General features: G+C 43.1%; 2 protein-coding genes and 2 pseudogenes across 8 annotated transcripts in view; 2 read left to right on the forward strand and 2 right to left on the reverse strand.

Moving 5' to 3' along the window:
• Window positions 1–8,638: 8,638 nt before the first annotated feature.
• On the reverse strand, window positions 8,639–10,036 carry LOC100714258 (5'-AMP-activated protein kinase subunit beta-1-like; annotated as a pseudogene).
• Window positions 10,037–11,727: 1,691 nt separating this feature from the next.
• Window positions 11,728–12,186, reverse strand: LOC100714529 (small ribosomal subunit protein eS17-like; annotated as a pseudogene).
• A 947-nt stretch (window positions 12,187–13,133) lies between these two features.
• LOC100715648 (ubiquitin carboxyl-terminal hydrolase 17-like protein 6) lies at window positions 13,134–15,976 on the forward strand. Its single transcript, XM_023560043.2, has one exon. The coding sequence runs from the start codon at window positions 13,447–13,449 to the stop codon at window positions 15,292–15,294; it is 1,848 nt and encodes a 615-aa protein (XP_023415811.2). The 5' UTR covers window positions 13,134–13,446; the 3' UTR covers window positions 15,295–15,976.
• An 11,300-nt stretch (window positions 15,977–27,276) lies between these two features.
• Tex9 (testis expressed 9) overlaps window positions 27,277–27,361 on the forward strand; it is a 30,978-nt gene continuing 30,893 nt past the window's right edge. For all 7 annotated transcript variants that reach the window (XM_063254256.1, XM_063254258.1, XM_063254249.1 and 4 more), the window contains exon 1: window positions 27,277–27,361. Coding sequence is in view for 5 of the 7 variants with exons in the window: in XM_063254249.1 (XP_063110319.1) it covers window positions 27,335–27,361 (27 nt within the window). In the remaining 2 variants the exon portion in view is untranslated.

The raw sequence follows: 27,361 nt of genomic DNA on the forward strand, positions 1-27,361 counted from the left end.
CCCCCTATCTCTCTGCATATCCTAATCCAGGCATTGAGGTCCTTGTTCTTATGAGGAGCTATCGCTGCCTTGCACTCCTTTGTACATTGCTCAAAAATCAGCTGTCTTACCAGCGGTTGAGCCACTCCCGGATCAGAAAATATCTTATCGGCAGCATCTTGCATTCGGGCCACAAAGTCAACAAATGGCTCTGTGGTACCCTGAATTATTTTTGAAAGACACAAGGAGGCTGTTCCGGCACCACTTACCTGTTTTCAGGCGCGGAGCCCTATGGCATTGATTTGCTCATAGACAGCGCCGGGGAACTGGGTCTGGTCATCAGCGTGCCGACCTTCTCCCATAAGCATTTCCTTGTTCCACCCCCGGTTTCCTCGATTGGCGTTTTTCTCAGCCTGCTCGGCAGAGAACTCTGCATACCAGGCTCGCCAATCCAGGTAACTGCCCGAGGGCAGACAGGCCTTTGCCAGCTGAATCCAGTCCGCGGGGGTGAGGGGCCCAGAAGACAGATTCTCCAGCATGGCAATGGTGTAAGGCGCAGTCGGCCCAAAGGTTGTAACTGCATTTTTAAGTTTTCTAATCTGCTTTATCTCAAAAGGCTCCCATACATTGCGTCCCTGGCCCATAGCTACTTGTACAGGAAATATCCCGTAGGGGCCACTATCTATCCCAGGTGGATGTACCTCATGAGACAAGCGTCCCCCCTGCCAAAGCCGCCTGTAAAAATACCGACCTGCCGGCGGCGGAGCATAAGACAGCGGCCGTGATTGGGCGGAAAATGGGGGCCCGTGCATCACTTCCTGTTCTGGCGAAGAGGAAGGGAGCTCCCGGGCGGCCGCCTCGCGGCGAGGGATCGCCTCCCTCTCGCGCCGGGGAGCGCTCAGGAGCTCTCTACTCCTCCGCAAACCAGGTTGAGCAGAGCGCAATTCGCGGGGCAACGCTGGAAAAGAACCCTGCGACTCCTTATTGAGCGACTTAGGCTCCTGACAGCTGGTCTCTTTGGCCTCCCTGCCATTCAACTTTCCCTCGTCCTCGGAGTCAGACGACTCCGAGGCTAGAGCCCCGTCCTCCTCCTTAGCATCCTTGTTCCCCTTGACAAACACCTCTCGGGAGCTCCCTGACTGGGCCTGCTCAGATACCCTGCGTACTTTTGTAAGCTCTTGAGAGCTTTCTCCACAACCACCCTCGCTCTTAGTGCCGCTACCTAACATGTTTCCCATTTTTTAATATGTTACTCACCGCGTGAGGCCCAAGGAATCCGCCACTTACGCGTGAGCCTGAGGGGAGTCTAAAAGCCCTGTAGGTGCGCGCCACCCAGAGCCCAGGCTTATCCCCAACTCACCTGTCTCGCAGCTCTGTACTGGAGCGTTGTCCACTTCCACGTCGCGGGGGTGATCAGTCCCCGTACGGGCCACCAAATGTCGATGTCCGCTCCCGGCCGGCAGGAAGGACACACGACATAGTCTGGTAGTGGACAACCTTTTCTTTTTATTTTTCTTCTCCGTACAGCCTGCCCTGGGTTTTCCCAGCTGAAGCCTCCTTTGGTCTGCTCCCCGCGGCTCCTTTTGTGCTTCAGCCTGCCCCAAAGCCTCTACCGGTCCGCTCTCCGCGGCTCCTTTTGGGCTTCTACTTTCGGGCTTCTATCTGGCTTCTTTTTCCGCCCAGGGGTGGCACCGGTATATATACGGGTACAGTGTCCAATCATGTTAAAGTAAGCAAGGCAAGCTGATTGGCTAACATCATCAGTTGCCAGGCAGACTATATTGTTGAGCGGGTTGTTTACGCGGTAAGCAGGAAACTAACATATTCGATGGGAGGGGTAATCTACCTCAGGCCTCACTCTTTACTACAGGCCTCACGTCCGCCAAGTGAGGCGACCGGGCTCGGGGCTGCGGCTCCCAACACTTGGGTTTTTTTCCCTGGGGCTCTGGGGAGTCCGGCCCTGCTGAGGAACCTGACTTTGTTTTGCATCTGTGCTGAGAGCTTGTAGCCCAGGCAAGGATGGGGGACAGCCCTACGCCGTCATCATGCTGGTGGCTGCTGTCGCTGAAGGAATCCTTTGAACAGTAACTTTTCCAGACTAGTCACTATTGAAAAGCAGGCTTTTCAGCATCTGGGAGGGGAGGCCTTGTGGGGCCTCGTTCCCTGCAGCCCAGGAAGGCAATAGCTTATAATGGCGTGCTGTCAGGCCTGTTACCAGGAGCCCCTTAAATAATTCTCCTTGAATCCACAAGGGTTTTGTTTGAGGTTCAAAGTGAGCAAACTCAACAGTCTCCTTGGGTTCCTTTGTATGAGCTGGGGGTGGGGCGTCCAAATGGGGAAAGACTCAAGGCCCCAGCAAAGAAATTATTTTCTCAAGTCGCTTTGGTATTGTGTGAGCTACTTCTAACAAAGTCCAGAAAAGTATTAAGAGATTTTTTTTTTAAATTTAAAAAATCATGCATCATCCCGTCTCCAAGAAGAGATCACAGTGTATGTTTTATTTCTGGTGCATTTCTTTCCAGACTTTTTTAGGCACCGAGGCGTGAAAGAAGTTACTGAGGTGACAGAAGATATTTTACATCTTCATCGGAGAGCTGGGGCCTATGACTGTATACATCTGTCAAAACACAAAGGGCAGATTTTACAGTATGTAAATTATACCTCATTAAACCACACAGAAAAGCACAGTTTTCTGCCCACATGGCCCTGGCTTTGAACACAGCCATAATCCTTCTTCGAAGCCTCCTGGGGCCGCTGGCTGGCAGACCCACAGGGAACGGATCTCCAGCCGGTCTCCATTAAAACAGCTCTGAGGCCAGGTTGCCCTGGATCCTAAGTATTTATTACTGGGTCAAGGAGTAAGAGCTCTGTGGGAGCTCTTGACATTGTTACCCTGTTTTTCAGAAAGCACCATCATTCTACGAAGCCCCAGAAGTGTCCGCAGATGTCATCGAGCAATTATTTTCAGTGTCATAAGCTTTTGATTTCCAGGAGGTTTGGTTAATAGATTTGTTCAGTGGTCAGACATCAAGTTTTGCTTCTGTCTCTTGACAAGGGGCCCGGCTGGTGGTGCAGCTCAGTGGTGGAGCTGGGGTTCCATCTGTAGCTCTGCAAATCAAATAATGAATTGATTGATTGATTAAAAATTAGGAGCTGGGGGTGGGTGGTTGGGGAAAAAAATTAGAAAGAGCTTGCTATTAGGCAAAGCTTTCTTAAGTACAAGATGGTACCTAAAGCACAGTCCCAAAAGGGAAAAATTAACAGATGGGTGCTCATTAAAATTCAAAAGTTTTATACTTCAAAAGACACTATTTAGACAATGAAAAAAACAAAGGATTAGAAGAAAATATGTACAAATCATTCACCCAAAAAGGACTTTGTTTTCAGAGTATACATTGAATTTATAACTCATCAAAACTGTAGGACCAACAAAATAAAATAACAGAATCCAGATGTACTGGTACACACTTACAATCCCAGTACTTGGGAGGCAGATACTAGAGAATCACCCTGAGTTTGAGGCCGGCCTGGGCTGCATATCAAGTTCAAAGCCAGCCTGAACTACATAAGACCTTGTCTCAAAAACCAAAGCATGGAAAAAATGAGCAATAGATACTTCTGAGCGTCAACCCAAGAGAAATGAAAATTCAAGGGAGGAGAGCTGAGGTCCCCAGGCAAGAGCCATCCCCTGGTCATCTGCCACATAAGCCAGGCGCACCTGGGGTCACAGCACCTGTCCCCTGACCCCATCCCATGATGCCCAGGTCTTGACCACGATGACATCTCTCTTAGTTGTTACATACTCCAGCCTGCAGTAGAAGCTCCATGGTGGTGGATCTCAGACTACAGCTTATGGTCTGGTTATTTACCGTGCAAAGAATCACCCCACAACTTAGTGACTTAAGAGAGCATTGACTTGCTCTGCTCATAAACGTGCAGTGTGGGGTGGATCGAGGGTTGCTAAGTTATTTTTGCTTCACACAGAGCAGCCAGGATGGCTGAGGGACACTGCAGTCTCATTCCCTTCCATGTCTCATGGCTGAACCTGGAAGCTGGTGAGATGCTCAGTCTTTCCATGTGACTGTGTGGGCTCCCTCAGTCTATTTCTAGAGTGAGTGCACCCCGCCCCCATATAAAAAGGTAGACAAATACATGGAATTTGCTTGACAAGGCTTCAGAAATCTCATCCTTAGGTGAGGTGGCCTTAGGTCTGTTCCGGGCTCAAGGGAAGGGGACCAGACTCACCACTGGACAGGAGCAGGGACATAGCACTGTAAGAAGAGCCTGTGGGAGGAGATCTGGAGATGGGACCTTTGGGAAACACCATCCACCACTAGTTCCAAAGCCCCTACCTGGAGAATTAATCCTGAAGGCTTGGGGGGTAAACCAGAGAATCTTCTTTTCAATGTGGGCCATTGGGCCTTTGCCACGACCTGTGGCCTCTGACTCCCTGAGCTGGGGCGGACTCTGGCTGCTGCCCAGGGTAACAGTGTGATCCGTGACTCCATCAAGGACCCTTTGGAGGGAAACCAGCCTTAGGTAGCACTGGAGACTGGAGGAGCAGGCAGGGGCTTCTGTCTGTAGTGGGATGGTGCTCCTGGATTTTGAGAGCTGGTTTATCTTAGTAGCCTTTTTCTCCTTCCAAGGAGAAACTTCTGGAAAGTTTGGGGCACTTCCCAGTTTGCAGATAGTAGCTCCTGGTAGGCAGGTGATGATGGCGGGCCCATTGCCCTTTGCTGCCTTGCCCTCCCGGGTATTTTTGAAGCTCTGTCTTTCAGGCTGATGGGGGAGTACTGCAGAGACCCAGGCAGCATGCAGTTCCACTCAAGTGTCCTTGGCCCCTGGTCTGGATGCCCTGGAAGGCCCATGACCCTGGCTTGAGGTCTAGCTATAGCAGTGTAGGCCCTGTATCACTGCAGAACAGCCCATGTGTATGGATCCTCAGCACCCATTCTATTGACTAAGCTATAAAGTCTAAGGGTAATTTTCACCTCACAGAGATCTCTACCTGAACGTCCTGGTAAACAAAAGCTAATTCTTAAAGAACACTTCCTGTTTACCTTGGTAGCTCCTTATTTATTTTGGATTGAACTAGAAGGAATGTATCCATATCATCTCAATGCAGTAACTCTCCCCAAACGTCCCTGAAACACTTCTTATCTTAATATGCATCAGTGGTTTTAGAACTAGAAACAGTAGAGGAGTTCCCTGGAGTCCTTACGAAATACAGTAAGTACACCCTTCTTAGGGGACTTGGGGTGGTCTGGCCTTCTCTGTTGGTGGTTTCTGGAACATGCTGTCCTGAGCAGAAAATTAGTCAAATGTCCTAGTTACTTTTCTCTAGTTGCTGAGATAAAACACTCAAAGAAGGAAAGTCATATTTAACTCGTAGTTTGTAGAGATTTCTTTTCATAATCAGCTGGCTGGAAGGTAAGGTGGGCAGCCCACGGGAAGGAGGCAACATTTCATTGTAATGGAAGATGGCCAAAACAGTGAGACAGAGCAAGACAAACCACTTCCCTTGAATTGTTGGAAGGCGGACCACACTAAGATGGGTGTGGCATTCACACCCTTAGTCCTAGCATTGGGCCATGAATCAAACAAAACCGTTTAATTCAGCTAGCTCTGAAAATCCCATCTCTCATGACCACATGAGGCTTTGCAGTGACATCCAGACACAAAACATAACAACGAGCACATTACGTAGCAAAGATAGGAAAAGAAGTGGACTCTGCTGAGAGAGATTGAGCCAAGTAACATAGGAAAAGAAGTTGGGTGTGGTGGTGCTGTAATCCTAGCATTTGGGGCAGGAAGATCTTTGTGAATCTGAGACCATCCTGAGCCACAAAAAGAGCTTAAGGCCAGCCTGAATTACATATCTCAAAAAAAAAAAAAAATATCGTGTAAGGGTAAGAAACTGCTCAAAGAGAAGTACTTGGATAGGGGAAAGGAGGAAAGAAGGAAGGGAGAAGGAAAAAGACATAAATTTGTGTAGATATATACATAAGATAGCTAAAATGATTATACTGCTAATTGTATTAGTGGAAAAGAACTGTTAATACTCATGTGATTAGGTCAATTTTACATGTCTGTATGTGGTAATCTAAGCAACACTTTGAAGGTAACTAAGCAATATTACAGTCATTGTCAAATTCCTATCATTTTGTTTTGTAAACCTATACTGATATTGTTTGAGGTTTGTTATTGTTGTTTGTCTCTTTTTGTTATTCTTTTCTGTGTCTTTTTTCTCTTAAATAATTAAAAAAAAAAAAAAAAAAAAGAAAACAATATACGGTGTAGTGTGAGCGTGTAAGCCTGGGTCACCACGCAAGAGCAAGACAGGCCGGCACAGCTCAGTGTGACCGCTCTTGATCTTTTATGAGTGACACCTAAGGTCAACTTCGCCGAGGGCCATCGATCTCAGTTACTTTTCATACTGATGAGACAACACAGATGACAGCCAAAGTCAAAGGAGCAAAGATTCGTTTTGGATCACAGGTTGGACCAGTTCCTAGGCTGGAAGTCAACAATGGAGGGCCTCAGCATAGAGAAACAGTTCATGGCAGGCAGAGGACAGCAAGTCAGCAGCAGGGACTCTGCAGCTCTCACCGTCTCACAGCTTACAAGGCCGCTCACTCTTAGGGCAGGTAGTAGGTGCATCCTTAACCTTCAACTCCATGGCCTGTCTTTCACTCAGCCGCAGAATTCCTAGATCCAGCCATCTCTAAAACCCTCAAGAAAAAAACATAAGAGTTGTGGGGAGGGGGGCTTCTAGATAAAAGCCGTAATAACACCTCCTGCCAAACCTCCGTCAGTTTTCAGAAGCCCACATGCAGGAGTCTGGGACCTGTTCTGCCCATGCAGCCGCAGGTTTTGTAGTAAAAATATCGCCCCTATATTGTCGGCCAGTTTGGGGAGGCCTTGTGTCCCGCCTCAGCCTGTGATTGGCAGGCTATGACGAACTTTCACCTGATTGGTGGAGCTCCTGTTTTGAGTAGGGCGTGAAAGGTGGGCACCGCTATAAAAGGGAGGGAGGGCGTGGGAATCTGTCTTTTCAGGACGCCACAGAGAGAAGCGGGCTTCTGCTGCTGAACTTGCGGTGCACATAACTTCTGACGCTTGCTCCGGAACCCATGGAGGCCCTTCACACCAACAGTGGTGGTGAGTCTTATTCAGATAGCATTTTAAAAAGTTTTGTTTACTTTCAGTATGTGTTTGAGATACGTGATGATTCCAGTGTGTTGCGTTTCAACATGCTCTATTTAGGCTTTTTGCTCTACTTGGGGACAAGCCTTCCTTGTGTTGTATTAATTTCGATTGTTGAATTTTTTTGTAATGCCAGTGCAATTGAAGATACTCACTTAGAATGTGATTATCTGGGCTTCTGTCTTGAAAGCCATTACCTACTTTACTTTTCCCAAAGAGTAAGGTTTTCTGTGCTAATTTTTACTAATTTTTTTTTTTTTTTTTGGTCATATTGAGACAGGGTCTTGTTCCGCAGTTCTGGCTGGCCTTGAGCTCACTTTGTAGCCCAGGCTGGTCTCAAGTTTGCAACAATCCTCTGCCTCAGCATGCTGGGATTATAGGTGTGCACCACCACGCCCACCTGACTAATCACTTCTATGTTAACTGTGGTTTACTTTGTGGAGAGAAGGTGGATCTCTAATTGATCTTCGGCCTAGAGGTGGCTGGTTTCCCATCATCCAGTGCCAAAGAGTCTATCTTGCTCTGGTGGGGTGAGTTCCACTTTATGGGGCCCGTGTTCTCTCCCCCATGTGTTTTCTCTTGAACCATCCACATGTGTGCTCTTAGTCTTGCACCTAGGAGCTCCTTACCTCTGTTACTGAGTCTAATACTAGAGAGCTGATGTTTTAGGAGGAAAGGTTTATTTTGGCTCAAAATTTAGTGACATTTCAGTCCATAGTTGGCTAGCTCTAGGGCACGGTGTCCTGAAAGGAGGAATCAGTGAGGAGTAATGATTCATGTCAGACACAGCACAGCAAAAGCCAGGAGTGCTCAGCAGCCACCTAGGACTCTTTTTGGTCCATTGTGTTTTTCCTGTTTGCCCTAATGGTGGTGGCACACGTTTTCTTATCCTTAACTCTGTGCCCGGTTTCAGTCTCAGTGTTCTGTCCTTCACACCAGCCACATGAACCCTGGGTCCAACCACTCTTAAACGCATCTCCCCCACAAACGCATGAGGCTCTTGGAGCCATCTGATGCCAAACCACCCTAGGCTTGTAAAACCTACTACACGTTCAGGAAAGGTCCACATGTAGGAGTTTGGGAACTGTTCCGTGTATGTGTCTGGGGTCTTGTAAAGAAAAGACCATACCAACTTCGCTGGCTCGGTTTGGAAATGCCAAAATGCTGGTTTTTTTCTATGATCCCTGGGACGAATTTTCACTGGGTTGGTGGAACCTATGGAGTGAGTAGGACAGATGGGCTGTAAAATGGATTGAGGGTTGGTAATTCCAGGCAATCCAGAACTCCTCAGGCCAAGAAGTACCCTTCAGCTGCTGAACTTCTGTACAAAACCTTTCGATCTTTGCTCCACAACACATGGAGGCCATTTCACACCACTGGGGGACATCACCTCCGTTCAGTAACATTCTTTTTTTTTTTTGTTTTTTTTTTTAAGTTTTTGCTTTTTTTTTTTTTTTTGGAAATCAGACAGCTTTTAATTTCAATAGAAATTATACCTCCCTGAAGCAGGGAAAGAGAGGCAATCTATTGCTTTGATTTGGAAGGACAGGCAAGATGGGACTTACTCTGAGCTCCGCAGCCAGGCCTCAGTAGGGACAGGCCAGTGGCCTTAAAGATGCACAATTAGAAATGTTGTGTGACTTCAGCCCCTGCTTCCTGCAATTTTCCCCAGCAAAGTGGCTAGTGTGCACTTTTGGTTTAAGAATGTCCATGACCAGCTGAGAGGGCGCATGCTGAGAGCCGCACCTGACCTTGTGCAGTGTCTTGGGGCTGCAGCTCCTCCACTTTCACTTCTGCCTTTGTCGCCCATGATGAGTCCCCGAGGCTCACAGCCAAGTGCTAAGAGGACTGTTACAGAACCAGGCTGCCCTGGAGCTGGGGCACCTGGGCAAACCTTCAAGTAGGAGTAGGGCAGGTATGAAATGTCTTAAAGAGTATGAAATGAGAAGTTGCCAGACCATTCCTCTAGTGGAAAGCATGCACACGGGGAGCACAGAGGTGCCAACTGTCCCTAGGGCCCAGTGTCGGCTCCCCGCTCTTCATATGGGCTTGTACAGTAAGGTGGTCACATACTTTTTCTTGTACCAGTGGGTCGCACTGAGCACCATAACTCCATCCTTGATAGACAGTGCATACAGGTGGTTTAACATGACGTGGTTGGGTTCTGGGAGAAGTGCTGGGTCGCAAGAAATCCCAGTGTCTTTGTTCAGGATGACCTGTAGCAGGTGTGGCGAGAGAATGGGTCGTGCTTTAAACCACTCTTCTGGCTTGGACACGTAGGGCTCCTGATGGTAGGGGCCTGGTGGGGAACTGGACAGCTCAGACACATCGGAGCACTTTTGAGAATCCACCATTAAAGCATCAAATACTTCAAAGTCAGTTTTCTTCACTTGAATGATGTTGTTAACTGTGCCAAGCTGGCTGGTTACTATTGGCTCGGAAGGGTCCACTGGCCATCCACAAAGAACTTGTACTGATGCTCTCCTTCTGGCAGATCCAGGATGGCTACAAAGTTATTGTGGCTTCTTGTGAGGGGAAGTTTACTCCAGTTGTTGAAGGACCCAGATAAGTAAACTTCTTTTCCACCCCCTGTCCATCGAAACACAGTAGGCCGTGCCTGGGCAGGAGCTTTATCATTCACTTCCAGGTCATGTTGCCAGGCCAGGAATTCCTCCTTCTCTGGCACCTTGATCTCCTCGGAGTGGAAGAGGTCGGCGTCCTCAGGGCTGTCCATCAAGATCTTGGGCCGGTCTCCGTCCTTGGTGCCTCCTGAGCTGCCCCTCCGGGGTGTCTTATGGCCACCTTGCTGCTCCCGCTCGCTGCTCGTGTTGCCCATGGCGGGGGTCTGCTCTGACAGCCGCGGCTCGAAACTAAGAAGCCGGAGGAAAACCTACTTTCCTAACAACTCCCCCACCCCTTAGCAACTAGTTTTTGCATTTTCAGTGCATGTTTTGAGTATGTGAATATTGCATTCAGCTTGGGGATGTGACAGACACACATTTCATCTTGATCATCTCTCCTCATCCCTACCTCCATCTTCTGGCCTGTTCCACAGATCCCACTCAGAATTCTGTATGGCGTCAGTTGCTGGTTTGAAATGGAGATTTTATTTTGCTCTTTATGTTGTTTAACCTTTAAATCCTCACCAACAAATACTGATTCCCAAAGAGGATTTCATAATTTCTCTTTGGCTTCTTACCCCATTTTAGATTGAAGAAAAATGTAAGAATCTATCAGTTCAAGGCCATTCCTCTTCCATACCCATCTTGAAAATCTTCATATTCAAATATTCCTCAGGCATTTTTCAACAGAAACAAGTTAAAAGGAGTCCAGGGATCCACTGTAAGGTACAGTGACCACACCTACTATTCCCTGAGGCACATAAGTGACCACACCCACTATTCCCTGAGGCACAGAAGACATTTCACCCTGTTGCTGAGAAACCTTATGCTGGGGGTGTGTGTGGTGGGAGGCTTTGTTTATAGGACTAATGAGGGCTTGAAGTCCTCTTCAGTGGGAGACTGTGGGAGAGGGAAGCATCTTTCTGCCACTAAAGATCTGGGACAACATCTTAGTGTCATGTCCTAGTGTATGTGGAGGCTGTTTCAAGCCCCTGATGGGATGAGACTGACTCAGTAGTTTCACTGTGAAAATTCTTTTTTCTTTCTTTTCTTTTTTTTTTTTTTTTGTCTTTTTCCTTTTTATTGGTACCAGGGATCGAACTCACGACTGCCTGCTTGTAAGGCAGGCTCTTATGCCGCTGAGCTAAATCCCCAGCCCCATTGTGAAAATTCTTATGATTGCCAGTGTGTCAAACATGGGGACTCCATCCCTTCAGCATTTGATACACACATATATCCTCTGGGGCTCTCCTCACCCCATTCCTTGGATCACTTGTGTTTATCTAGTATCAAAGCAGAGTCCATCTGAATTGAGCCAAGGGCCTCCTTGCCATGAGCTGAAGGTTAACAGCCAGGCACACCTGGCAGCCTCAAAGATCTCTGGAGGGTGGTGGCAAAGCACATTCTGATTTGGGTCTTCTGCTTTATTTGGGGCTGTTCTTATGGTCTTATAGAAGCTTTACACTTGGCTTTATGAATCTTTTACTATATAGTCTTCGTTGAATCTTGATAATTATTCTGTATCTGAAGATCTGCTCAGAATGTCATTTGCTAGGTCTCCATCCTCAACTATGTTATCTACTTTGTCTTTCCCACAGATTACTGATAGATCCCCCATCTGAGGGACAGCATAATCATCATGGTGATGGTTCAAAACTGTGCCATGATAATGCGTAACTCCTTCTTCCCAAAAGCCCCTATGGCTTCTTCCTCCCAAAAGACTACCAAAGCTCAAGCATGTAAAGATTTACCCAATCCCCTGCACACTCACAAAATAATTCAGCTCACATCAGTCCCCAGAGCCCTTATCAGGCAGAACCTGCCCTTTGTCTGCAGAGAGCCGAGCCACAGCCTCTCTGTGGTGACTCCCTCTGTGCCCTCATTAAACTCCTTCTTATCTATTTGCCTCCTCTCTTTAGTGTTCTTTTCTTTGTCCCAAATTTATTGACAACATTACAGCATAGCAAAGAGATTCAAACAGCTCCACGTGGCGTTTTGAAATTCATCCCGACAGTAGGCTGCGTGACCTGCAGGTTAGAGAGGCTGACGAAGTCCAAAAGCTTCAGCATTTCCTTAGTGTCAGGATCTACTTCATGATTTCCTGATCCAAGGCTGAGACCTCAGGGACATAATTATCTCTCCTTTCTCTCTCCTCCTCCTGCAGCTTGATGGAAATACCCCGCACTGGGCCTCTCTGAATCTACTTCATCAGAGGTGTCACATAGCCTGCTATCTTGTTGCGGAGCTTCTTGCTGGGGATAATGGCAATCTCTTCACACACACGCTTGTTGGTATGGAAGTCATTGCCCAGGTGCATGTAGTACTTCTCAATGACAACTCAGGCCGCCTTCTTCACTGTCTTGGTGTGAACTCGGCCCATGCTGGTGGGTCCCTGGGAAAACCTCTCTTTAGTATTCTGTGCCACTCCAGATTGAGTACAAAGTTTCAGCTCAATCAATTACATTTTCCTGTGGGGACATTTAATAAATTATTCCATGCTGAACATAACTTACTTCATAGTGAAAAATATGGGTCTCTAACTGATCTTCTGCATGGTTAAGGCTAGTTTTCCCAGCATGGTTTGCCAAGGTGTCTATCTTTCCTCTGAGGACTTTTCTGCCCAATTGTGGAAGGTCAGAGAGCTGAATGAGCCTGTTGTCTTTCTAATTGATTTTCTCTTCCACTGATCCACATGTGTGTTCTGTGCACTCCTCAACCTGCTTCCCATCCCTCTTGCTTAGTAATATATCTTGAAGTTTGAGATCATGACGGCTACAGTTTTGATCCTGTTGTCCAGGATCACTTTTGCTTTTGGGGCTCTCTTGGAGAATGCCAGTGGTATTTTAATTGAAATGGCACTAAAACTATCTACCCATTTTGAAAATATGCCAATATTAACTATACTGTGTGTGTGCTCTTTTAAGAACAGGGAGGATCTTGCCTTTTCTGATGTCCCACTCAATGTCTTTTTCAGAGTACGAGGTCTCATTGTAGACACTCTTCGCTTCCATAGTTTTGTTATTTACATGCTCTTGCTGCTATTGTGAAGGATGTTGTTTTCCTGATTTTCCTGTTGCTGAGCTGATCATTGGTTTAAAGGAACACAATTAATATTGCTGTTGATTTTGTCTTCTGTTATACTGATGAATTTGGTTATTAATTCTATGAGTCTTTGCACGAAAGATTGTGTAATCCCTCAGTTGCAAGGAGCCTACTGTCCAAATAATGATTACTTGAATTCTGTCTCGCCAGCACAGATTTCTTCTATTCACTTCTCTTGCCTGCTTGAAATGCCTAATCTTTGAGTACTCGACAGAATTGCAGTGTGACTAAAATCATGCTTGTCTTGCTTTGATTAGGGACAAAGCTTCTGGCTTTGTTGTGATACAGATCTGGCAGCATGTTGTTCCCAAATGGCATTCATCTTGTGGAGCTATTTGCTGTGTGTATTTTCTTCAGGGTTTCGACCAGGAGTGAAGGATGGATTTTGAGAAAGCTCTTTCCACATCCATTAAGTTGATCCTGTGATGTCTGCTCTTCCTCCTCTTGGTGTGGTGTATCGCTTGTATTGATTTTTATATGTTGACCTGTATGTGCTTATCTAGAATGAAGCCCACTTGGTTCATGATGTGTGATCTGGATGATTCTGTTTCCTGAAATATTATTTCTGTACCTGTGTTCCTCACAGAGACCAGCCTGGACTTTTCTCTTTAGTTGGGCTTTGCCTGCTTTTCTGTTAGTGCTATGTCCCCGAGTTCCACATGTTTTTTCAAATTCTACTGGTGCTCATTTTGATTTGATTTCTTATATTCCTGCAGATGCCTTGATGGCTACTTGGACCAATGCAGTCCAATGTGATACGGTATCTCCTGTGACTCTAGAGCTGGCCCAGTGTGCTACGGTGTCTCCTGTGACTCCAGAGCTGGCCCAGTGTGCTATGGTGTCTCCTGTGACTCCAGAGATGGCCCATTGTGATATGGTGTCTCCTGTGACTCCAGAGCTGGCCCAGTGTGCTACGGTGTCTCCTGTGACTCCAGAGCTGGCTCAGTGTGATACGGTGTCTCCTGTGACTCCAGAGCTGGCTCAGTGTGATACGGTGTCTCTTGTGACTACAGAGTTGGATCAGAGACATGAAGTTTCCCTGAGCTGGAAGACACCTTATGGAGTTGGAGCTGGTCTCCGGAATTTGGGAAACACTTGCTATGTGAATGCAACCCTGCAGTGCCTGACATACACACCACCTCTGGCCAACCATATGCTGGCCCTGGGGCTCAGGTTATCCTGTCCTGGTAAGAGAATCTGCATGTGGTGTGCTATACGGTGTCACATCACTCAGGCTCTCCGTCATCCAGGACGTGTAATTCAGCCTTCACGTGCATTGCTTGCCGACTTCCACAGAGAGAATCAGGAAGATGCACATGAGTTTCTCATGTTCATTGTGGATGCCATGCAGAAGGTCGATCTTCACTCTGAAAACAGGAGTCTAGTGCGTGAAATCTTTGGTGGCTACTGGAGATCACAAATCAAGTGTCTTCAGTGTGGAAGCACTTCTGACACATTTGATCCTTATCTGGACATTCCTCTGGATATCAAGTCCACTCGGAGTGTGAAGCAAGCTTTGGCACGATCCGTACAGCCTGAGGAACTCAGTGGGGAAAATGCCTATCATTGTAGCATTTGTCTCCAAAAGATGCCTGCCTCCAAGACACTGACTTTACACACTGCCTCCAAAGTCCTCATCATCCTGTTAAAACGTTTCTCAGATGTCACAGGGAAGAAGATTGCCAAGCATGTTCAATATTCTGAGTGTCTTGACATGCAGCCATATATGTCTGAGCAGAACAACAAACCACTCCTGTACACCCTGTATGCTGTGCTGGTCCACGCTGGCTTCACTTCTCACAGTGGACATTACTTTTCTTACGTCAGAGCTGGGGATGGCCACTGGTACAAGATGAATGATAACAAAGTAACTGCCTGTGACAGAACTTCTGCCCTGATTCAAGATGCCTATGTCCTCTTTTATGTCCAGAGGTCTAACCTGGAAACAGACAGCAGTGGTATGTCAGCAGACACGAAAGCAAAAACTCTTGAATCTGAGGACAAGGGCTTGAGTGCAAACCTAAGAGATCTTCAAATAGATTCCCACAGAGAGCACATCAATTTAGAGAAGACACACATTGAAGGCAGCACTTTAGATGAGTGGAAATTCCTCCAAGAACAACAACAACCAAAGACTAAGTTGAATCTCCGGAAAGTAGAACGTAATCTTCCAACCAATGTAGTCATGACCCACCGATCAAAGAACACAGGTAAACTGAAGAAGACTCATCCAGAACAAGAAAATTTCTGTCCCACCAATTTGGCCAGAAACATTACAGGTCGAGAGTCCACCAACACAGACCAAGTACCACATGTAAGAGGAAGTGCCAGGGCTACAAAGAAGAAAAAGAATGCACAGGGCAAGAGACCTGTGCTCATGGTTTAGTTACTGCACATCACTATCGGACCACGTGCGGGTGACTGATGTAATCCGGATTTGAAATTGGTAGCACAATTAGTGAAAATGTTATTTTAGTTATCCCACTCCTAGATTTATTTTCACATTAACTAGAGTGTTGCTCACAGTGCTCAAAGCTGCTTTTCTACTGAGTTGAGTGTGTTGGGATCTCTAGAGAGTATATCCAAGGAGTAAAGAGGAAATGCAATGAAATCTGCGTAGGAATTGTCCCAGAAAAACTAATTTTCCTTGGCAAAGTGAATGATATTGAGCAGGGCCTATTGACAGGGGAAGTTTTGGCAATAACTATTTATATAAAATTCAAGGCGAAGGCAGGAGGTTTTTATGGACAATTATGCAAGTATTCTACAAGAGAAAATCATGTCATTTTCAACAAATTTACATGAGTCTTTGTGACGTTGTATAAAATGAATATATGTTGAACAGCAGAGGATACCAAATTTCCAGGGATGTGTAGATCAAATTGTTAGGGATGCTAGATTCTGCAAACAACCTCATAAACTTGATGCCAAGTAAATGAAATTGCCAACCTGGCTGGCTGAAATAGCCTCTGAAGCAGGAAATCATTATGTAGTGTAGTAGGTTACAACAGGGTTCATGTAACCTTTTCACTATGAAATGTGTAATAATAAAACTTTCGTTGACAATATTACACAATGTGCGTTCGTTCTTTACATGTCTCACTTTTCTATTGGCTTAGTTCTTAGTAGTGATACCACTGGTGGGTTCACGCTGACTTTCTCAGACAGCCAATAAGTAAGATCAGTGAATCCTTTCAATTAATAAACTTCTTGTGTAAATCCAGAAGAGACTGCTTTTGTTGACCTGAGGATTCTGGGTACACACATTTTGCATAAACATGCCTGCAGCTTTGTTGAATCTCCTCTGTGGAAGGGTGGGTGTATAAAATCGCCGAATTTCATCCTAGGGAATGAGGGAGCTGAAACAAATGGGAGCTTACATACCCAGAGATGCATTGATTCACCATGTTTTACAACCAAGCTGCTCCAGCGTCTACGTTTGTCTGCAGGTCTGAAAGCTGTGAACTGAGCCCCTGGAAGTGAGACTAAGGTGGAGGCGTTCATGGAAATTATTAGGTGTCTCGGCTCTCCTTCTCCTTTGGATACCTCGGATCTTTTTATTTCACACCCAAAGAGAAATTTTGTTCCGAAGTACATGTATGTGTACTTCAAATCATTTCATTAAATACTTAAAATTGGAGAATCTGGTGAAAATATTCAGAAACGCAGTAGCATACTATTATTTCAACAATAGCTTTGAGGCTACTTAGCAAACAGGGCTAGCTCTCATAAAGTTCCTTGTGAAAATTATCAAGGACAGAAATTCCAGGAACATTTCTGCAAGGACAGAAACTGGACTTTGCTGACTTAAAAGTCATATATGCACCAAATATGGGAGCACCCAGCTATGTAAGACAAATATTAATAGACATGAAAAATCAAATAAGCAATAATACAAGTATAATAGGGGACCTTAAAACCCTACTGACATTAAGAGACAGATCAACTAGACAAAAAAATCAGCAAAGAATTAACAGAACTGATTGAAACTTGTGAACATATGGACTCAGTAGATGTGTACAGTTTTCACATCAGAATACACATTCTTTTCAGATGCACATGGGAAGTTCTCTAAAATAGACCATATACTAACCCATGGAATATATTAAGTAAATGCAAAGAAATTGAAATTATCCTTCACATATTATCTGACCTCAGTGCAATGAAATTGGAAATTAATGACAAAAGAAACTGCAAAAGCTCCATAAACACATGGAAATTAAATAGCACGTTACTGAACGATCAGTGGGTCATAGAGGAAATTAAAGAAATTAATATATGCAATCAAATGATAATACAAGCACAACTTACCAGAACCTATAGGATGCAATGAAAGCAGTCCTCAGAGGGAATTTAGAGCAGTGAATTCTCATTTAAGGAAAACAAAACAAGCACAAATAACCAACCTATTCCACTTTTAGTCTTGCCAGTGTTAGAACAAGAAGTTCCTGGGACAGAAAGACCCCACATTGTAATAGAATGAGACATTCATATGTAGAGTCACTACAAAATAATTTCCTTTCTTCCAAAAGAAAGCAAAGAAGGAAACTGAGGAGGACTGGACAGGAGAAGGCCTTGCACCCCACCCCCCAGCCCACGGAAACTGCTACCGAGTGTAACTTTGGCTCCACAGAATGTGTGTATTTGTTTTCCTTTCTTGATGCAGTTTTGCTCCTGATAATTGATTTTTAGCATCTTTATGATATTCACAACACAGATTTTACCTGATTTGAGACATTTTCCTGCATATTAAATGCATTTTTCAAAAACATTTTATCTCTTTTTAATTTTTATTGCATGCTGTATAACAATAGAAGATTCTAGCAGGGAAACAGGAACTTAAAATATCTTAAAGGAGCCTCTGCATTCTTTTATTTCCCCTTTGGATTGACTTTGTGAACCCAGAGCAAATGAAAAGGGGAGCTGTAATACATCAGGCCTCATTTTCATACTAGTCATCTTTCAAATTCTGTGTTTTCATGTTATAAAAACCATGGAAAACTCTGAAATGATCGGTGTTCTGAAAGGTACCAGAATATATCTTCCTTTTCCTTTCTGTTCTATGTTACATATGTCTTTACTCACTGAACTAGAGAGAGCAGCGAGAGGTACAGTCTAGGCCTTTTTCAACACCAAAGAAATCCTATGAAGTGGAAGATGGTTATAGCATAAGGTAAGTGATTTAAATTCTCAAAACACTAGTTTTTTAAAAAAGCTCAATTACATATACAAGTCTTTTACCATATCATTTTTTGACATGCAAATGTTGAAGGCTCATAACTGGAAGAGGAATCATATGTAGAATAATAACTAGAGGCGTATGTTAGTTAGATATTAAAAGGCAAGCCATTTACTGTGTCCTGTAACTCTGGAATGTATTGTTTGAAAATAAATACTATTATTCTCCTTTTAAAAAGTGCATTTCTGACAAGTGAGAGGTTCAGTAGCTGGCCAAAACAAAATACAGAAAAGTACATACTTTTGTGAGATTCAAATCACAAATGATATAATCTTTAAATTTGTTCCATGTGTCTGGAGATTAAGTAAAGACAATCAAAGTAGAAAAGATAATATATATTCCTTTTTTCTCTTGAATTTCCCATCCATGTCTGAAAGGTCATTAGCTTTTAGTTGCTGGGATAAAATACCTGACATAGACAATTTAAAGGAAGAAAAGTTTTTTTTAGCTCACAGTTGCAGAGGTGTCAATCTGTGGTATGCTGCTCCAAGGCAGAGACATTGTGACAAAACATCATTTTTATTTTTTATTTTTAGTACCGGGTATCGAACTCACAACCTGTGTTTACCAGATTAACAGAGCCAAGACAAAAATCACATGATGATCACAGTAGATGCAGAAAAAGCTTTTGATAAAATCATCAATCATTCATGGTAAAAACCATAGAGAAAATCAGCATAGATGGTCTTTACCTCAATTTTCCAAAAACCATCTATGACAAACCAGCAGCCAACAGCTTACTAAATGGCCAAAACCTGAAAGCTTTCACTCTAAAATTAGGAACAAAATAAGGTTGCCCACTATCACCACTCCTTTTCAGTATAATTCTGGAAACATTAGCCAGAGCAATCAGACAAGAGAGAGAAATAAAAGGAATAAGGATAGGAAAGAAGGAAGTTAATTTATCACTATTCGCAGATGACATGATACTCTATACAGAAGACTCCAAAAAATTCCATCAAAAGACTACTAGACTCAATAAGTAAACTCAGCAGCATAACTGGGTACAAAGTCCATACTCAGAAGTCAATAGCATTCCTATACACAAACAAACTCACTGAGAAAGAAATTAGGAAAACTACACTCTTCGTGCTAACATCAAAAAAACCCAAAAATGGCATACGTAGAAGTCAATCTAACAAAGGCAGTAAAAGATTTATACACTGAAAATTACACTACTCTGATAGGAAACATTAATAAGATTTTAAAACTTTAAAATCTTGAATAGGAAGAGATTTGTAAAGTTGTATTCTCGTACTACATTGTACTTCTCAAATCTAAGCATTTTTTCTTTTCTAAATTCTGGAAAATTCTAAGCAATTAACTTGTATCAGAGTGCTTCTCAGTTTTTAAGATCTGCTTCCTAGGAATCTGATCCTGTATACATAAAAATTTTTTATACTAATGTCTATATTACTTAACATTTCTTACACTATTTCCCATTTCATTACTCTCTACTCTGGATAATTTTTCTCAGATATTCCATGGTTTATTATTTTTTCCAATTTGTCACTTGGGGCCCGGGATTTAGCTCAGCGGCATAAGCGCCTGCTTGCAAGCAGGCAGTTGTGAGTTCGATCCCTGGTACCGATAAAAACGAAAAAGACAAAAAAAAAAAAAAAAAAAAAAAAAAACAATTTATCACTCAATCCATCTATTTTCATTTTAACATATTTCATGCATAAAAACTCCATTTGATTGTCATGCATATTCGGTCATTTTTGATAGTCTCTTGCTACTTGATTATCACTATAATTCTACTCTCATTTCTTTAAACGTTTTCTAAATAGCTCCACCGTATTTTAGAGCTGAAAAATTTTCAGCGTTGGAATTTTGTGAAGGTCTAAGTTTTTAAAAACTTCTTCTGATTTCTCTCCCAGCAGCCCAGGGGACTCCTGTGGGAACCATTTAGGCTCTTTCAGTTTCGAGTTTAAAGTCTTGGGTTCTGGTCCTCCACGTTGTAGCTGGTATAAGCCTTGTTTTCTGAACATGGTTCTTTTATGGGCAATTTTTAAGGTTAATATTCTTATTCTTACTTGTCTGTCTCCACTTTTGTTTATTCGGAGGGTGTAGATCTAGAAAGGTACATATCAGGAGCACACAGGAACATTTTTCCTACTTCCCTCAAGTTCTACAATGGACGTAAAAGGGTCTTTTTCATTATCTACGTTTTTGCTGTATGAGAGCCCCCGATCGTCTAGATCTTCATTCTGTTTGAGCAGAAGTCCCCTTTATTTTGTAAAAACAGTCCTGATTTTTGGAATAGGTTTAGATTTGCAGAAAAAGTGAGACTGTGGTCCAAAGTGTTCCAATGTAGTTCCCTGTTATTAACACCTTACATTAATATGGTTATGTTTTTATAATTAATGAGCCATTATTGATATATTATTAATAAAACCCCATCATTTATTTAGATTTTGTTGGTTTATTTGCTATTTCAGTTCCAGGATCTTTCTAGGATACTACATTACTCTGTGCTGTCCTGTTCCCTGCCTCGTCTTAGTTGTATGTCAGACTTTCTGAGATGGTCTTGACACAGTTAGTGGGAACAGGACAGGTATTTTTGTAAAATTCCTTTCTACTTTTACTTTTAATTGGAGAAAAGCATACATATAAAGTATGATCAAAACATATAAAGAATGCTTAAATTTATTGACTGTTAAAGACACATTGCAATTAATGTCTCTCAGACTTCTTCCCCTCACGTTAGATTTTCTTATCCCACCATTCTTGCCAATTTTTGAAGCAGTTCTGAAAGCCCTCTTTTGTGTCTTTATAAGATGATTTTAAAAATACAGTGAGTGTTGCAGTGGAGTGCCATCCAACCAAAGAGTAAACCCATGGGCCAGGGATTTAGTTCAGTGGTGTAAGCACCTGCCTGGCAAGCACAAGGTTCTCTCCACTGGATATGGTGTCATGTGACCTGCAGTTCTTCCCCAAAATGACCAGGACATCAAGGCAGCCGCAACAGTGCAGCTAGATACTCACAAAACCAAACTTCCAGAGCTGCTTCAGAAAGGGGCAGGGTAATAGGTTCCTGAAGTTAGAGGGAGTACTTCGAGGAAGATTAATGGCAATGTGTCTTTTGCTGTAATCTGTCTGTCTGTTTGTAGATAGGGCCTCTCTGTAGTTTGGGCTGATTTTGAACTAATTATGTAATCCAGACTGGCCGTAAACTCTCAGCCATCCTCCTGCTTCAGTCTCCCAAGTCCTGGGACCACAGGCATGCTTTACCACACTTGTAATAATTTTTTTTTTTTAATTTTAAGCATTCATTATATTTTTCAATCCCACCTGGCCATGTAAAACTTACCATTCTAAAATGTGAAACTTTGCTGGTTTCACACACATTTACAATGCTGTATGAGGCGCACCAATATCCATTTCCACCAATTTTCACTATTAAAGAAACTCTCTACCTACTAAAAATAATTTCTCATTCCATTATCACACCAGACTAAGTAAGCTCTGTTCTATTGTGTCTCTGTAAATTAGGGCCAGTTCCTGTGCATGTGCATGTGTGTGTGTGTGGCTTTACTTAGGTAATATTTCCAAGGTTCATCTGTATCTCAGCATGCACCTGACCGCCATTCTTTTGTGTGGCTAAGTAATAGTTTGTTGTGTATTTATGCTCTCGATCTTCGGACTAATCTAGAGCCACGACTTCTCTACCTGGCCCACACATCCCAACAAGTCTTGGTCACTGTGACTGGATCATGCCAAGACCAAGAACCAGGTGGCTGGGAGCGATGCCTATGCTTCAAAACTTTCAGCAAGTGCTCACCCCTTACTCTTCCCCGCCCGTAGGCTGTAATTTAGGTTTCCTTTCATTCCTGTTTTTTGAAATTATTTATTTTTATTAGCACAAGTTTGTCATACATAAGATCACACTCATCATGGGGCATTGTACTTGTACATTATGTGTACACCAAATTCTTTTTTCCCGTTCCCCTCCTTTCCCTTCAACCTTTCTCCTTACCATTTACGAAAGCTCTTTTTCTATTTTCCTCTTTGATTCTTCTTTAATCCCTTTTCTTTTCCTTCCCTTCCCTTCCCCCTCCCCATTTGAACAAGTTCTTCCTGCTCTCTGCTGTCCACCCTCCCTTGCTCCTTATGTATCCCTTGGGGCTCTCACAGGAAAGAAATAAAGTGATACTTAAACTATTGCTATTTTTTTGTCTGCTGACCATCCTGAGGTTTCTCAAGGAGCCCTTACGTGTGGCATCTTACACCTCCCATGTCCAGAACTCGTGAATGTACGAACTTTGTTTTTCTGGTCTTTCATACACAATCGTCCCCTGCACCTGAGTGAACGTCACATAAGCAGTCAGTGTGTGAATTACCTTTCTTCTTTATTGGTTAGCATCCTAGAGCTTACTGATTTCATTGATTTTTTCAAAGAACCAGCTGGTAGTGTCTACAATTTTCTCTACTTTTCTGTATTCAGTTCCATTCATTTGTGCTCTAATATTCATTATTTCTGTTATTTTGCTTTCCCTAAATTTAATTTGCACTTCTGTGTCTAGCTGCCTAACTTATGGAAGTTTTGATGATCGATTTTAGGTGTTTTTCATTCCTAATATTGCACTTAATGTTAAGCACTCTTTTTGCTGGGTCACACATATTTTGATAAGTTACATTTTCCATTCTTCATTCAGTCAAAATATTTTAAATTTCTCTTGGCACTTCTTTTTTGACCTATGCATTATTTCAAAGTGTTTACTTTCCATATATTTTATGATTTGCCAGATTTTTTTCTGTTAGTTTCTAGTTTAATTTCCTGGTGGTCTGGGAAAATAGTTTTTATTGCTGTTACAGATTGAATTGTATCCTAACCCCCAGTACTTGTAAAGGTAGCCTTATTTGGAAAAAGTATTTCTAGATGTAGTCAGATTAGGATGAAGTCCTTCTGGTGGCTCCAGTACAGGATGACTGGTGTCTTTATGAGATGGAAAAGTGTTGTATAGAGGAAGAAATGGCGAGAATGCTGTAAGATCTGAGAATCAGCCAGCCTGGAGGGAAGCAAGAGCAAGCCGAGGAAAAGGGAGCAAGAGCCCCGCGAGAAGCCAGGAAGAGGTCAAGAAAGTTCCTTCTCCCAGTTTCAAAAGGGGACTGACTGGTCCTGCCTGTACCACGACCGACCGCATCCTTCCAGCCTCCATCCCTGCGCGCCCACGCGCTGGTGCCATTTTCAGCCTCCACCCCACGGCGGTACTTTGTTACAATGGCTGTAATTTCTGTGCTGTTTTATTAGTATGTTTGAAGTACACAGCGTTCATGTTCCTTGTGGGGAGAGGATACGTGTACACAGCACCTCTTCATTCTTTTCACCCCGTTCCCTTTCTTCTCTCCCCTCTCCCTCCATCTCCTGATCCTCTTCACCTTTGAGAAAGCTCTGTTTCCCCAATTTCCATGATCTATCTTTCAGTTTGATATCTATATTTAGGGTTTCTCAAATAAGAGAAACTGCAGTATTTAAGCTTATGTGTACCATTCATTTCACTTAATATCTTCTGTTCTTTTCCATGGACTACAGTGTGCCTTATGGCCCAGAACTAGGTCTCTCTTTATGAGTCTTCCATGTGACTTGTGAAAAATGTGTGTTCTGCTAATGTCGGGTGGAATATTCTATAAATGGCTATTGCATTAAGTTGTTTAGGGCAAACATATCCTTTAGTTTCTGTTTCTTGAGCTATCAATTACTGAGTCGTGTTTAAGGCTCCAAATATCACAGCAGATTTGACTCTTTCCTTTCAGTCTACCAGTTTTTGTTTGAGACATTTTGACACTGTTGTTAGATTCTTATACACTAACAATTAGTATAACTCCTGAAAATAGACCTTTTTATTCATCTGCAGTGCTCTTTTGTTTCTAATAAATCTGAAGTTATTTTCTTTTGAAATTTATAGAGCAACTCCAATTTTTAAATTAATGTTAGTTTAGGTTGTTTTTGTTACTTTTTACTCATTGCTGAGACAAAATCCCCAACGCCCAAAGGAGGGAAGGGAAGGTTTATTTCTCATAGTTCTGTAGGTTTCAGTCCACACTTAGGTGGCTCCAAGGCAGTGTGGCATGGCAAGGCAGCCATTCATGGCCACTGCAAACAGCAAGGCAGAAACCGGCAACCGAGGGAGACAGGCCTTCTTCCCGCCACACATCGCATCCTGGCTCCACCTCCAGGCCGGTGAAACACTCACACCACCAACCCAAGCACTAGACAATGAACCAATCACAAGTGCTAGATTTGGTCCAGCTCATAATTCATGAGGCTTGGGGGCCACTCACACAGACTTTGACAATGGTCCATCTTTCTTTGTTCCTTGATTTGTAATATAGTTTTTAATGGCTCTCTCTCTCTCTCTCTCTCTCTCTCTCTCTCTCCCTCTCCCTCTCTCTGTCATACTGGGGATCTAACTCATGATCTTGTACATGCTAGGCAGGCACTTAAAAATCCCTAGCCCTTTTGAAATGTTTTACCAGTTTCACTGGTTTATTTTGCCTGCCTAACACTGCTGTACACTAGCAAAAAGAGCTTCGTTACGTTTGTGTTATGCCTAAATTATATGACCAAAGTACCTGTAAAGCTGCCATACTGTTCTGTGTGCGTCTTTTTTCCTGGGTGACCTAATTGATATGTTAATCAATACTCCCCTCTGTAAAGAATTGTAAGTCCCTGGGAAACTGACCTTACTGATATGTTAACCATTGCTGCCCTCTACAAATAACAGATGTTGTGCTCAAATAAGTTGACAAAGGATTGTTAATTCCTGCTAGACTTCTGTGTCCTCTGCTAAGGGAAACAAAGGTCTTCCTCATTCCTTAGCAGATTTCCTGATCCACATCCATAATCCCTTACTTTGTAAACTGTGCTTTCTACAAAAAGTCTGGAAAGTTTTGAGGGAGACACACAGCTTTTGCAAACTCCAACTGCACTGTGTCATTGGGCCCAGGATAAAATAAATCAGCACTGCTTTTTAAAAAAACATGTCTTGCCCCCATTTTTGGACTCGAGGTGGGGGGCTCCAGGGGGCTCGTTTGTGGATTACAAGAACACTCATCCACATAAAGTGTACAATATTTCGTTTTTAGTGTATTCAGAGTTGAGCAACCATCATTACAGTAGGTTTTAAAATGCTTTTATTATATCATAAGAATTCAACCCCTTATCAATGCCCCATTATATACCAGATTTTGAAAACCACTGATCTATTTTCTCTGTCCATGGATTTGCTTGTTATGAACATTTCATATAATGTCTTGTCATACAGGAATGAAGTCATTTATATTGTCTTGTGTTAGTAGCTTCCTCCACAGCATAGTTTCAAATTTTATTCACATTAGAGCAGATATTGATGTTTCGTTCCTTATTGCTGCTACATAATATTCCACTACATGAATACATACTGAAAGGGTTTTGGTCCAGACAGGACACTGTAGCAGTAAAGCCAAAGAGCTCCTATTTTCCCCACCCTTAGGAATTTACCTATGGTGCCAAACAAAGACCAATGGGCTACCTGTGTATCCTTAATGCCCCCTTAGGTTACACCTGAAACTGAGGCTACTTATGTGCCTCACTACACGTGTTCCACAGAGAGATCACCAACCCCAGGGTGGAGATGCCATGCCCCAGGGGGTCGGGGTTGTCTCTCCCCACATTCTCAAAATAAAGGTCATTTATATTTCATACTTATCTTTTCAGCTGCTGCCGGTCCTCCACAGTTCTATCAACTACATCTTACTTACCTATTACACACTTTATGATGATTTGGGTAACTTTCGCTTTTTTGACATAACTTTTGTGTATGTGCTTCATACCTACAGCTGGGTTGCTGGGTCATGGAGGAGTTGTCTGTATAAATTTTCAAAGAATTGCAAGACTGTTTCCCAAATGGCTATGTAAGTTCTCACATCTCCACTATAGAATATTTCTCGACATTTTCCCCTCGCTATTGTCTATTCTTTTTATTAGAGTTATCCTAGTGAGTACGAAATCTCTCATTGTGGTGTTGATTTTCATTTTCCTGGAGAATGATACTGAGCATAAAGTATGTGCTGTTTAGTTATTGTATATATCTTCTTTGTGAAATGCCTATTTAAGATCTTTTCCCCATTTTTAAAAAAACTTTTTCATCTTTTATTTTTGTATCTTAATAATTACAGACACAAGTCACTGACCAGACATACATTTTGCAAAATTTTCTCCCTTTCAGTGGCTTATTTGCTTTATGGTATCTTTTGAAATAAAAAAATTTAAATATCAGTGATGTCTTGTTTTTCTCTTTTTACTCTGTTGCTTGTTCTTTTGGTGTTATAGTAAAGAGGCCGTTACCTAAAGATCTACTTGCATGGTTTCTTTGAGCAGCTTTGTATTTAGTTCTGTAGTTAGGTCTTTCATTGATCTTTTTGGTCATGATGTCAAGCAAGGGCCCAGTTTCATTCTTTTGCATGTGAATTTGTAGTCCTCCATTTGTTGAAGAGTCATTTCTCACTGAATGGTCTTGGTATCTTTGCAGGGAGATCAGTTCATTGTAAATGTGAAGGTTTATTTCAGAACTTCCTATTTTATTCTAAAACAACTGGAATTATTGGCTTAACTGTGTTCTAGGCACAATCCTAAACATGAATTCACTCGCTCCTCAGCACTGTGTGGGGTGGACACTACCCTACTTCCGTTTTATAGATGAAGTAGCTGAGACAGTGTCCAGACTGGGTTCCTAACTGTGCCGCAATTCACCGCCGGGCGTGGTGGCCCAGGCTTCTAATGCTGGCGTTCTAAGAGGCAGAGGCAGGTGGATGGCAAGTCAGCCTGGCCTGAGCAATTCAGCACTTTTGCAGATCTTGTCTCAAAATTTAAAAGGGCAGAGGGTAATTCTCAGTACTGCAGAAAGATTTTTTAAAAATAATAATAAAAGAAATCAGAACTTTAAAATTTTAATTGCATTTAAAATAAAATGAATGTGGGATCAGCTTAGCTGAAAAGCACTGGGTAAGGTCTTGCTAGCCCTGCTTTTAGTGAACTGAGAAAGAGACGCGAATCACTTGGTTAAGAACGTTCCTTCCACTTCGAAGTCACAGCGCTCATTTTGCCTGCCGGCCACACCCACCAGCGCCGAGACTGCGCGGGGAAACGAGCGATCTCGCGAGAAGACACGTCGTTGCCTGGGTAACCGCGTCGCAGTAGCAAAAGATGGCGAGTCAAAATTTGGGCTCTAGG

This window comes from Cavia porcellus, unplaced genomic scaffold, assembly GCF_034190915.1.
Source record: "Cavia porcellus strain 051 isolate PalLab524CR breed Dunkin Hartley unplaced genomic scaffold, mCavPor4.1 scaffold_8, whole genome shotgun sequence".
NCBI classification, from domain to species: domain Eukaryota; kingdom Metazoa; phylum Chordata; class Mammalia; order Rodentia; family Caviidae; genus Cavia; species Cavia porcellus.